Source organism: Mytilus edulis, chromosome 12, assembly GCF_963676685.1.
Source record: "Mytilus edulis chromosome 12, xbMytEdul2.2, whole genome shotgun sequence".
Classification (NCBI taxonomy): Eukaryota; Metazoa; Mollusca; class Bivalvia; order Mytilida; family Mytilidae; genus Mytilus; species Mytilus edulis.
The window spans coordinates 71,459,081-71,473,109 of NC_092355.1; the positions used below are offsets into that span (position 1 = coordinate 71,459,081).

The following is a 14,029-nucleotide window of genomic DNA, read 5'->3' on the forward strand; positions in this document are numbered from 1 at the left end:
ACTGATAAAGAAAAAATGCATAAACGTTGTACGAAAATAAGTTTCAACACACGTGTCAAAAATCTAAAAGAATCGTCCACTGGAAAAACGATATCGGGTTAATCTGTTGTCTTGCATTCCCGTTTTTTATCCAAATGAACGACATTTTTTTTATTACCTATAAAAACAAGAAAATTCCTAATGATTTGTTAATATTCAGTTCTTTAATTTGATGCCTTCACCCTGTCCACATTTGGACAAGTCTATTTCTATGAGATGATGCATCTTACGGACTGATGACAAATAAGGTAAACGAACTTATTGTGTAATTGGTTTTAAACACAAGTTTCGTTCCGCAAAATTATTTGCGCAAACGACATATTTCAAGGTCAGTTATAATTGATTTGTCTATATTTAGAAACGTAAACTGGAAGGGTTTTTTTTCACACCAGAAAGTGTTGTCAATTTTGTTAGTGATTAATGCATTTCATTTCAGGAAAAAAAATATTTTAATTATTTTTCAGGGATAATGCATTTGTTAAGGTCGGCGGGAATAAAAAAGCGTGAAAAGTGAATTTTATTTTTATTCTGGAAATCAGCAAAATCGGGTCGCTGGATCCGTAAACCAATAAATTAAAAAATCCTGGCCTTAAAACAATCATAACTGGAAGTAAAAGTACACAATTGAAAATTTATAACTTAATTGATATCTCTTTCAACAATGCTAATACAACAAGTTTCTATTGTCCATCAAATAGATATCACATAGAGGAAAAAATGAGGCATGTTATTCTGACTTCAAGCTGATCAGTCTAGGAAAAATTTAGGTACACGGTAAAACATTTTAAAATTAGAAGCCAAAATTCTAAAGGAAAGAGAAAATTGGTGCAAATACATATCATTTTTATGCTTCAGTTTGAGTCAGAACAATGTTTCTAGGTAGACGTGTCTTATATACTATTGCCTCAGTAATGTCGGTCTAGCATAAAGGTATGGCTGACATATTTATTTTCATATTTTGCCATTGGAAGTTGAAAAGACATTTTAATCATCATCTTATTTACACATATACTTCATTTTTGAGACAAATATTTATAATTTGCTTTTATTTTCTTATTCAGTTTTTTTTGCAGTTTCAACATGTATATTTGAAAATGGTATATTTAAACTTTGTGTTATAGTATTTGTTATATCTTACCAGACCTGTCAATGACAAATATAAATTCCCCACATTTACTGGTGATCTCTTGGAATTCTGGGTAAAAATTCAACAGCAACATGTCAGATTTCATTATACCATCTGCAAAAGAAAAATAAACAAATAAAGGACCCATAACTCATGGTAATTTATAAACAATTCTGAGATCACATCATCAAACTCATCCTCCCTCTGGTAAACATAGCTCCAGTTATTATGACACCAATTTGATTATTTATCTGGCACACAGTACATTACCATTAATGATGATTTAATTCAAAATCAATCTTAAATAACTATATTTTAAAGTAAATATACATTAAAGTTTTTTTGTTTTTTTTTTAAATATTCGGAAAACCATTCTCTGTTTATATTCAATAAATGGTTTTAAAGTGACAGGCAGATTAAAATATTTTCTCTCAATCGTCACCAACTAAAATGTGTTTTTAACATGTCCCTTTTGAGCATATTGCTTTGCTTTATTCATATATTACTGGCTTTCATTTGCTTTTAAATCTTTCTGATAAAGATAAATTCCAAAAAAGATGCACAACATTTATCAAGTGCTAATATATTTTGCAGATCCTTCATGTATATGTAATACCTTCACCTGCTGACCCTCTTTCTATGATAGCTGTATGTTGACTGTCATCTTACCTTGACCTTGACCTTATTTATATGATAGGTGTAAGTTGACTGTCATCTTACCTTGACTGCCTGACCCTCTTTCTATGATAGATGTAGGTTGACTGTCATCTTATCTTGACCTGCTGACCCTCTTTCTATGATAGCTGTAGGTTGGCTGTCATCTTACCTTGACCTGCTGACCCTCTTTCAATGATAGCTGTAGGTTGACTGTCATCTGACTTACCTTGACCTGCTGACCATCTTTCTATGATAGCTGTAGGTTGACTGTCTTCTTACCTTGACCTGCTGACCCTCTTTCTATGATAGCTGTAGGTTGGCTGTCATCTTACCTTGACCTGCTGACCCTCTTTTTATGATAGCTGTTGGTTGACTGTCATCTTACCTTGACCTGCTGACCCTCTTTCTATGATAACTGTAGGTTGGCTGTCATCTTACCTTGACCTACTGACCCTCTTTTTATGATAGCTGTTGGTTGACTGTCATCTTACCTTGACCTGCTGACCCTCTTTCTATGATAGCTGTTGGCTGACTGTCATCTTCATACTGTATGTACAATGTTAAGTCTGTGGATAGTTTACAGTCTTCTGTAGCATAGGTAGCCTGTGTGACAAATTTGTATCAGTTTTATTATCTTTTTTATTACTTGAAAATATATTATACAGTAACAAAAATCTCTTCAAATCAAAATCTTGAATGTAAAAGTATAAGATTGTGTATGGGCTGATTCTTAAAATTACTAGTTCTAGTACAGCAATTGTTTCATAAATTTATAGATGAATATTTGTGAAAGAAATTATCAATTTTTAAGCTTTTCAAAGCTCGTCTATATTTCAAATATAATGAATTAAATTCAGAATGTAAATAGGAAAAGTGACAAAGAGACAACAACCCGACCATGAGCAGAAGGCCACCAATGGGTCTTCAATGCAGCTAAAAAATCCCACACCCAGAGACTTGACTCTTTAAGCTTTAATATCAATTTTCTTATGAAATTTGAAAATTATCATGCAGCAAGATTAATGGCTTTGGAGACTGCTTACAACTTGGATAAATGGATGCTGAATAATGTAGATTCCACTGGAAATGATATAGATATAGACAATAATAGTGCATTGACTTGACATATCAAAGATATAAGGATGAGGCTTAGAAACGGGGAAATGCGAGGCTGTGCCGAGCTATTTCCCTGTTTTGGGCCGAATCCTTATATCGTTGATATGTCAAGTCAATGCACTATTATTGTCTTTATACTGCAATCTAAAAACAACATTTTCAATTGTTGTTTTTTGCTTTAAGGTTATTTATTTGATTCATATATTGGGGGAACTACCCTTTAAAAAAGCCTCACATCATGCTCGTGGAGAAATTTACAACACAATGAAATTTACATTTACCTGTTGAAACCAACACTCGATGGTGAACGAAATCGTTTGAGTATGGACTTAAATATCAACCATAAGCATAAAACATCATGATTTATAGGTTGCAAACAAAAAATATTAACAAATTAAATATGTTTTTCCATTAATTGCAAAAGAAACAATGTTGAGTCATTCTATGCATTGGTTTATGCATTTGAAACAAGAACAGGTTGAAGAGGTTGTATGAATAATTCAATATTATTTTGGCTATTTCTATTTAAATATTCATGAGGAAAGGTGATATCGGGTCAGTGACTGTATATGACATAGAAATATACAGTTAACGCATTTTGACTGCTCAAATAGAACGAGTGCAGTATAAAGATATGTATGCTCTACCAAGGATACTAGCTATATATATTATATATGATTTAACCCTTTCCTCCATAGTGACGCCTTTTGACGCCACCCCCTTTTCTCCATAATGACTCCTTTTGACGCCTGTGTATTTCCTCAGTTGAAATACTTTGACTTAACAAAGTGTCTGCTTCAGACTTTATCAAATTTGTATCCAATATGAAAAGGATATTCATAAGAATATCTGACTTGAATTTATTTGATGAAATATTTGTTTTTCACAATTTGTTTATACTTTAAAGCATATTTTTAGAATTTTATTGAAAAATACTATACGAATCAAGTATGCAAAAAAAAAATGTCAATGGAGGAAAGGGTTAAGAAGTTTTAAATAACATTCACTGACCGAACAAGTCAAAAATATGTTGTTTATCATGATTGATAAATTATATCTAAATAATCAATAAAATAATAACTTTTTACTTCAATAATGCTTTTTTGTAAGTCATGGTTTTGCAAGTTTCCATGTGTTTTAAACAAGTTATCTTTATCTTCAATCTTAGACTGAACCTAAAGTCGAAAAAGATAGAATATATTGGATCCTTATGTCTTGTTTATATTCTTTATGGTACATCACAAGCTTGACAAAACTAAGCTGAAGGTGGGAATTAGAAAAATAAATAAAACATAAACAAATGTCATTTACATCCCGAGAAATGAATAATCTTGTATAATAGTTTTTCCACTGAAGAATGTAGTACTGGTAGATAACATTTCATAATTATATAAATGTACATTGTCATTCAAAACGCATTGTGATTTAAAAGTCATCAGAAGAAAATGTAAAATTAACTTAAACCAAAGGCTCTTTAGAACCTGTGTCGCTCACCTTGGTCTATGTGCATATTAAACAAAGGACACAGATGGATTCATGACAAAATTGTGTTTTGCTGATGGTGATGTGTTTGTAGATCTTACTTTACTGAACATTCATGGTACTTACAAATTTCCCTATCTATAATAAACTTGGCCCTTTAGATACAAAGGAAAATATGTTGTAAAAATTTACAAAAATTTACAAAATTTGTGAAAATTATTAAAAATTGACTATAATGGGCAATTACTCCTCAAGGGGTCAACTGACCATTTTGGTCAACGACAAAATTTCTTTAAAAATTACCAATTTTTGGGCAGCAACCCTACAAACAGTTGTCCAATTCATCTGAAAATTTCAGGCCAGATAGATATTGACTTGATTAACAAAGGACAAGGTTCACTAATGGCACAAAATGGCCTAAAATATCAACTTTATCATAAAACACCAAAAAGGTCTCAATTTGGTTCGTAAATGGGTCTATTTCAAAAGTATAAATGCTAAATATATCAGTTCTTTTCACAAGAGTACAATATATTCGCCAAAAGTAAGCCCATTTTGGACATTTTGTAAAAATATGATGATTTTGTGCATTTTTCAGACCTAAAAGCTTTTGAAACACATTGGCCGCCACTTACGATCCAAAATGTGTTGTAACCAAAAGATTCCAATTTTGATATAGATTTCATCAATATAAAAACTTTTTGGATCGTAGATGGAGGCCAAGGTTAATTATGCCAAAAACAATTGAAATTATGGACAAAAAGTACCAAAATTGACCTTTTAATACAAATTATGCTCATTTAAGGGGTCATTGCTCCATAAATAGTAAAGGAAAGTGCCAGATAAAAATATTTTTGTCTTAGAAGTATTGTCACAAGTCTTTCTATGTGAAATTTGTAATTTTTTGGCCCGTTTAAAAAAACATAAAAAATTTAGGGCCAATTTTAACCCTTCGTGAACCTTCTCCTTTACCCCATGTCAGTTTGCTCTATAGTAATGCTTTGGTTTCAGAGTTGTAAGCCAAAATCTACATTTGACCCCTATGTTCTAATTTTAGCCATGGTGGCCATCTTGATTGGTTCGCTTGGTCACCGCACACATTTTTTTAAACTAGATACCCTAATGATGATTGTAGCTAAGTTTGGTTAAATTTGACCCAATAGTTTCAGAGGAGAAGATTTTGGTAAAAATTACAAAAATTTACGAAAAAATTGTAAAAAATGACTATAAAGGGCAATAACTCATTAAGGGGTCAACTGACCATTTTGGTCATGTTGACTTATTTGTAGATCTTACTTTGTTGAACATTATTGCTGGTTACAGTTTTATCTCTATCTATAATAATATTCAATATAATAACCTAAAACAGCAAAATTTTCTTAATATTACCATTTCAGGGGCAGCAACACAACAACCAGTTGTCCGATTCATCTGAAAATTTCAGAGCAGATAGATCTTGACCTGATAAACAATTTTACACATGTCATATTTGCTCTAAATACTTTGGTTTCAGAGTTAAAAGCCAAAATCTACATTTGAGCCCTTTGTTCTATTTTTAGCCATGGTGGCCATCTCAGTTGGTTTTAAACTAGATACCCTAGTGATGATTGTGGCCAAGTTTGGTTAAATTTGGCCCAGTAGTTTCAGAGGAGAACATTTTTGTAAAAGTTAACAACAACAGCAACAGATGACGGACGCAAATTGATGAGAAAAGCTCACTTGGACCTTTGGGCCAGGTGAGCTAAAAATCATTAAATGGTTTAATTAGAATACACTGGACATGCCATGATTGGAAGAGCAAGTTATCCAACATCAACAGAGGGATTTTAAACTAGCTTATAATATAAGTACCTGTGCACTAAGTTTATCTGGTTCTTCTATTGATACTGTAACTTCTGGAGTTTCTGATTCTATTTTGTCAATCCTGAATTGTGATTGGATACTGATAGTGAGGCTGAATGAGTAACCTCCTTTTCCTGACTCTGTAAATTGATGTGGTTGTTGTTGGAAAGGACTTGCAGAAAATCCAAAGCCTGAGAAACCAGTATCCCTATCTGAAATGATTAAACAAGAGTGCACACACTGAAATGTCTCGCCTTCTATACTAATCATTGATATTATGTTGATAGTCCTAAGTATAAAGCTAAGCTTTATTACAACTGTCACATAAACTTAACATTAACCAAGATAACTAAACAAAGACCAATGAACCTTGAAAATGAGGTCAAGGTCAGATGAACCATGTCAGGCAGACATGTACAGCTAACAATGCTTCTATACAACATATATAGTTGACCCATTACTTATAGTTTAAGAAAAATAGACCAAAACACAAAAACTTAACACTTTGCAATGAACCGTGAAAATGAGGTCACGGTCAAATAAAACCTGCGCGACTGACATAAAGATCATAAAATATTTCCATACACCAAATAGAGTTGACCTATGGCATATAATATTAGATAAAAAGACCAAAACTCAAAAACTTAACTTTGACCACTGAACCTAAAAATAAGGTCAAGGTCACATGACATCTGCCCGCTAGACATGTACACCTTACAATCATTCCATACAACAAATATAGTAGTCCTATTGCATATAGTATGAGAAAAACAGACCAAAACACAAAAATTTAACTGTAACCACTGAACCATGAAAATGAGGTCAAGGTCAGATGACACCTGCCAGTTGGACATGTACACCTTACAGTCCTTCCATACACCAAATATACTAGCCCTATTGCTTATAGTATCTGAGATATGGACTTGACCACCAAAACTTGACCTTGTTCACTGATCCATGAAATGAGGTCGAGGTCAAGTGAAAACTGTCTGACAGACATGAGGACCTTGCAAGGTACGCACATATCAAATATAGTTATCCAATTACTTATAATAAGAGAGAATTCAACATTACAAAAAATTTGAACTTTTTTTTCAAGTGGTCACTGAACCATGAAAATGAGGTCAAGGACATTGGACATGTGACTGACGTAACATGAAGCATCTATATACAACGTATGAAGAATCCAGATCTTCCACCTTCTAAAATATAAAGCTTTTAAGAAGTGAGCTAACGCCGCCACAGCAGCCGCCGCCGGATCACTATCCCTATGTCGAGCTTTCTGCAACAAAAGTTGCAGGCTCGACAAAAATAATAAGCTTTCTTATTTCAAGGAAAGTTAGAACATATCATAGTTTGATGACAATCTGACATTTAATGCCAAAAATATGACAAAAACATGAAAAACTGCCAAAACACAAAACAGCTAGTAGACAAGACACAACATGGAACATCAGAATAAACACAAATACAACTAGAATTGCCATTGCAAGCAATAGGGGATGTCACCCTGGTCCACCAATTGCCACTAAACAGCAGCCATGGTAACGGCAGCCATTTTGGAAATTCCAAAGTTGAATGCCGCATCTAGATTTACAAGTTAACATTTCTGTAACGTTTCATTCTTTTTTGAAGAATTTTCAAAATTTTGCTATTTTTGAACAGTTTCCATAGCAACATTTGAAAATTCCAAAGTCATACTGCTGCTTCATATTGTGCTCCCCATAACATTATACCATCATATAACATTTAATGGCCGTAGAATTAATTTAACACTAATGTTCTGGAATGTTCCATGAAAGTTTTAATATTTTTGATGTTTCCATGGCAATGGCAGCCATCTTGGAAATGCCAACCCTCAATTGCACATCTGCACATGGGGGTTAACATTATGGTAAAGTTCCATCATCATTGGTCAATTCAATTCCGAGAAATAGTCTGGACAAAAAAGTGTAGAATAATAATAAGGAAAAGACTAGATTTGTAATTGCTAGCAATAACGGATGGCACCCTCGTCCCCCGATTGCCAGGCGAGCGGCAGCCATTTTGGAAATTCCAAAGTCAAAGAGTGCATCTACACCTGCAGGTTATCATTTTTGCAAAATTTCATTAAGTTTAGAGCATTTTGAAATTTTGGACAATTTTGCTGTTTCCATGGTTACGGCGGCCATTTTGGAAATTCCAACTTCAAAATGCAACTCCGTACATGTCAGTCACTATTCCTGTAAAGTTTCATCCAGTTTGCAGCACTTAATTTTTTTTGGAAAATTTTGAACATTTGTGCTGCAACCATGGTTACAGTAGATAATTCCAAAATTCTAAAAGCGTACATCTCATTGCCACATGTCATGTTATATATCAATACAGTTTCATTGACTTTGGTGCACTACTCTCTGAGAAAATGCTGATTTTATGCATTTTTCCATAGGGTCAATGCAAAACTGGGCCCCAGTTTCCATGACAACGGCGGCCATTTTGAACTATCCAAATATTGTCTTGACATCTTGGCATACTGGAGAACATTTTCATAAAGTTTCATCCAGCTGGATCTTATAAGGAAAGAGTTAGAATTTTTGATATTTAAGCTGTTTCCATGGTAACGGCAGCCATTTTGAAAATTCCAAAGTCAAACTGGAAATCAGGAGATGCCAGTTAACATTCCTGTGGAGTTTCTTCCAGTTTGGAACACTTTGATTTTTTTCGCATTTGTGCTGTTTCCATGGAAACGGCGGCCATCTTTTACCATTCCATAGCAAGGTGCACAACTTCAAATGGGGTTCCTCATTATAGTTGAGTTCCATAAACATTGGTCGGTTCAATTCCGAGAACTCGCGCGGACAAAATGTGTGGAAGAAAAATAAAAATAACTAGAATTGCCATTGCAAGCAATAGCGGATGTCACCCTTCGCCCAATTGCCACTAAGCGGCAGCCATTTCAAAATTGTTTAACAGTGAATGCACATATATGCATGGCAATACATCTTTCTGTAAATTTTCAGTACATTGAGAGCATTCTAAAAAATTTCACAATTCTGCTGTTTCCATGGCAACGGCAGCCATTTTGAAAATTTCGAAGTCAAAAGTCTCATCTTTACTTGCCAGTTAACAATAATATCAAGTTTCATTAAGTTGAAAGCATTTAGAGAATTTTTGACATTTTTGCAGTTTCCATGGCAACCGTGGCCATTTTGGAAATTCCAAAGTCAAAAGTCTCATCCAGACTTGGCAGTCAACAATCATATTAAGTTTGATCAATTTAGGAGCATTTTGAAATTTTTGAAATATTTGGTCCTGTATCCATGGTAACAGAAGAGTTCCAATGATTGTCAAAATCATTCAAAAGCTGTATATAGTGGACAACTATATTGTGTAAAAATTTGATGATTTCAAGTTCAAGCATACCAAAATTATTGACCAAACCCTGAGGTTTTTAGAGCATTTTGACACTTATGCACTGTTTCCATGGTAACGGCAGACATTTTGGAAATTCCAACGCCAAATTACGCATCTACTAAAGTTGCTCATCGTTACTATGAAGTTTCAAAAAATTTGGAGCATTTTGAAATTTTTGAAATTTTTGGGGTAGTTTCCATGGCAACATAGTGGTTCCAATGATTGCCAATATCATCCAAAACCAATATATGGCTGGCACCTACATTGTGATAAAATATGATGATTCTGAGTTTAAGCATCTCTAAATTATTCACAAAACCAAAAACTGGAATTTTTCACAATTGTTCCGTTTCCATGGAAACGGCAGCCATTTTTTATGGTCTTAGACCCTACTGCAACCCGAAATTTTGTGTTCCTCCTTATAGTGAATTATCATTAAGATTGGTTCCATTTTACTCCAAAAAACCTGTCGGACAAAAAAAGGTGGAAGAATAATAATAATAACAAAGAAACATAAGAAAAGCAATATGTCACCCGACATTGTCGATCGGGTGACATAACTAGATTTGTAATTGCTAGCAATAACGGATGGCACCCTTCCCCTATTGCCAGGTGAGCGGCAGCCATTTTGAAAATTCCAAAGTCAAAGAGCGTATCTACAAATGTTTATCAACATTGTTGTAAAATTTCATAAAGTTTGGAGCAATTTGAAACTTTTGAAATTTTTGCTGTTTCCATGGTAACGGTTACCAATTCCAAAATTCCAAAGACAGGTGCCACTTTGAAACATGCCATGTTACATATCCATGTAGTTTCATTGAGTTTGACCTTCCTTGTTAACGGAGTATATGCTACTTTAAGGTTTTCCCATAGGGTTTAATGCTAAATGTATTTAGTTTCCATGGCAATATAGAAGTTCCAAAGATTCTCAAAATCCCCTAAAACTTGTATATAGTTGACACTAATAATATATAAAAATTAGATGATTCTATGTTCATGCATACTCAAATTATTCACCAAAAACAAAAATTTTATTTTTCACATTTGTTCTGTTTCCATGGTAACGGTGGCCATCTTGAAAATGCCATACCCCGATTGCAAATCTGCACATGCTGATTAACATTATGGTATAGTTCCATAACATTTGGTTCATCCAATTCCTAGATATAAGCTGGACAAAAAAAGTGGAAGAAAAATAATAAGAACTAGATTTGTAATTGCTAGCAATAACGGATGGCACCCTCGTCCCCCCATTGCCAGGCGAGCGGCAGCCATTTTGAAAATTTCAATGTCAAAGAGTGAATCTACACATGCAAGTCATCATTTTTGTAAAATTTCATTAAGTTTGGAGCATTTTGAAATTTTGGACAATTTTGCTGTTTCCATGGTTACGACAGCCATTTTGGAAATTCCAACTTCAAAATGCAACTCCGCACATGTCAGTCACTATTCCTGTAAAGTTTCATCCAGTTTGCAGCATTTTGATTTTATTTGGAAATTTTGAACATTTGTGCTGCAACCATGGTTACAGTAGATAATTCCAAAATTCTAAAAGCAGACATCTCATTGCCACATGTCATGTTATATATCAATGCAGTTTCATTTACTTTGTTGCAATACTCTCTGAGAAAATGCAGATTTTATGCATTTTTCCATAGGGTCAATGCAAAACTTGGCCCCAGTTTCCATGACAACGGCGGCCATTTTGGATTATCAAAATATTGTTTTGACGTCTTAGAGTACCAGGTAACATTTTTATAAAGTTTCATCCAGCTGAGTGTTATAACGAAAGAGTTAGAATTTTTGATATTTTAGCTGTTTCCATGGTAACGGCAGCCATTTTGAAAATTCCAAAGTCAAATTGGAAATCAGCACATGTCAGTTACCATTCCTGTGGAGTTTCTTCCAGTTTGGAACACTTTGATTTTTTTCGCATTTTTGCTGTTTCCATGGAAACGGCGGCCATCTTTTACCATTCCATACCAAGGTGCACAAATTTACATGGGGGTCCTCATTATAGTAAAGTTCCATCAACTTTGGTCAATAGGATTCCGAGAAACACGACGGACAAAATGTGTGGAAGAAGAATAAGAAAAATAAGACTAGATTTGTAATTGCTAGCAATAACGGATGGCACCCTCGTCCCCCCATTGCCAGGCGAGCGGCAGCCATTTTTGGAAATTCCAAAGTCAAAGAAGGCATCTACCCTTATAAGTTTTCATTTTTGCAAAATTTCATTAAATTTGGAGCATTTTGGAATTTTGGACAATCTTGCTGTTTCCATGGTTACGGCGGCCATTTTGGAAATTCCAACTTCAAAATGCAACTCCGCACATGTCAGTCACTATTCCTGTAAAGTTTCATCCAGTTTGCAGCACTTAATATTTTTTGGAAATTTTGAACATTTGTGCTGCAACCATGGTTACAGTAGATAATTCCAAAATTCTAAAAGCGTACATCTCATTGCCACATGTCATGTTATATATCAATACAGTTTCATTTACTTTGGTGAACTACTCTCTGAGAAAATGCTGATTTTATGCATTTTTCCATAGGGTCAATGCAAAAATTGGCCCCAGTTTCCATGGAAACGGCGGCCATTTTTTACCATTCCATAGCAAGGTGCACAACTTCAGATGGTGGTCCTCATTATAGTAGAGTTCCATAATGTCTCTAGAATAAATTTAACATTGATGTTCTGGAATGTTCTATGAAAATTCAAAGTTTTGACCTTTTTGCATTGTTTCCATGGTAACAACAGATATTTTGGAAATTCCAACGCCAAATTCCACATCTATCAATGTTGCTCATCGTTATTATGAAGTTTCAAAAAATTTGGAGCATTTTGATATTTTTGAAATTTTTGGTGTAGTTTCCATGGCAACATAGTAGTTCCAATGATTGCCAAAATCATACCAAAACCAGTATATAGTGGACACCTACATTGTATTAAGATATAATGATTCTAAGTTTAAGCATAACGTAATAATTCACCAAAACCAAAATCTAGATTTTTTCACTATTGTGCAGTTTCCATGGAAACGGCGGCCATTTTTTACCATTCCATAGCAAGGTGCACAACTTGACATGGAGGTCTTCATTATAGTAGAGTTCTATCAACATTGGTCCATTGGATTCCAAGAACTCGCGCGGACAAAATTTGTTGCAAGAAAAATAATAAGAAAAAAAAGAAACGTAGAATAACAATACGTCACCCCAACTCCGTTGAGGGTGCCATAACTAGATTTGCTATTGCAAGCAATAGCGGACGATGGCACCCCGTACTGCACATTGTCACAGTAGCATCAACAATTCTGAGTGAACAAAAGTCAAATGGCATATCTATTATACATGTCGGAATTAACATGTCTAAACAACACCCCCCCCCTTTTTTTTTTGCTCTTCCGTAGAATACGTTTCAGCTCTATACATAGTTTGGGAATCCTTTTTAAATCTAAAATTAGACACGCGCGCCAGTAGGAAGGTGGTGTCACGTGATACTGAAGTATATTATCGTGGACTTAGCATATTAATATTCTTTTTAGAGGGGACCTTGGACAGACAACATGTGTATATATTGACGGAGCGGCGTATTAACTGTTCAATTTATTCTTCAATAGCTCGCGTATCACACAATACATGTAACTTATCGTGTACAATTTAATTACATGTTTATCGATTGATTTCAGCTAATGTGTAAATTTTAGCAGGTGTGTCATTCACGGATATGTACTTTAACGCAAGTGCAGAAATGTCAGCAATTTGTACTCTGAGTGTTTCTCGTTCTGTCGGTGGCGATTTTCTCTTTTAAAGCACATTAAATAAAATACATATTTTTATTCTAGAATATTCTAGTACATGTTAGCAGTACAGCATTGCATGTGACCCTATGCACATACTCCTAATTACGATTTCCGTGGAATTGTTGTTATATTTTTAAAGAAAATGCAGCTTAAATGCATTTTCCCATAGGGTCAATGTTAAACTTTTGTCCAGTTTCCATGGCAATGGCAGCCATTTTGAAAATTCCAAGTACTGTTGGTACCTCGGGCCACCACTGCCAACATTTACTCAAACTTTCAAGACTTTGCCTCTTACAACGAAAGATTTAAAATTTGGATTTTTTTTTACACTTTTGTAGTTTCCATGGTAACGGCGGCCATTGTTTACCATTCCAATGTCTCTTGCACAACTTCACATGGCGGTTCACATTATGGTATAGTTCCATCAACATGGGTCTGACCAATTACGAGAAATAGCGTGGACAAAATGTGTGGAAGAATAAAAATAAAAAGAAAAAAAAGAAACGTAGAATAACAATATGTCACCCCAACTCCGTTGAGGGTGCCATAAAAAAAAAGAAACGTAGAATAA

The 14,029-nt window shown here is 34.3% G+C and overlaps 2 protein-coding genes across 3 annotated transcripts in view; one reads left to right on the forward strand and one right to left on the reverse strand.

Moving 5' to 3' along the window:
* Positions 1-14,029, forward strand: part of LOC139499281 (uncharacterized) — a 740,979-nt gene that overhangs the window by 456,999 nt on the left and 269,951 nt on the right. The window lies entirely within an intron of this gene.
* LOC139499052 (von Willebrand factor A domain-containing protein 5A-like) overlaps positions 1-14,029 on the reverse strand; it is a 57,644-nt gene that overhangs the window by 17,005 nt on the left and 26,610 nt on the right. For both annotated transcript variants that reach the window (XR_011658091.1, XM_071287717.1), the window contains exons 4-6: positions 6,272-6,474; positions 2,314-2,425; positions 1,178-1,279 (exon numbers count right to left, since the gene is read on the reverse strand). Coding sequence is in view for 1 of the 2 variants with exons in the window: in XM_071287717.1 (XP_071143818.1) it covers positions 1,178-1,279; positions 2,314-2,425; positions 6,272-6,474 (417 nt within the window). In the remaining variant the exon portion in view is untranslated. The remainder of the gene's footprint in view (positions 1-1,177; positions 1,280-2,313; positions 2,426-6,271; positions 6,475-14,029) is intronic.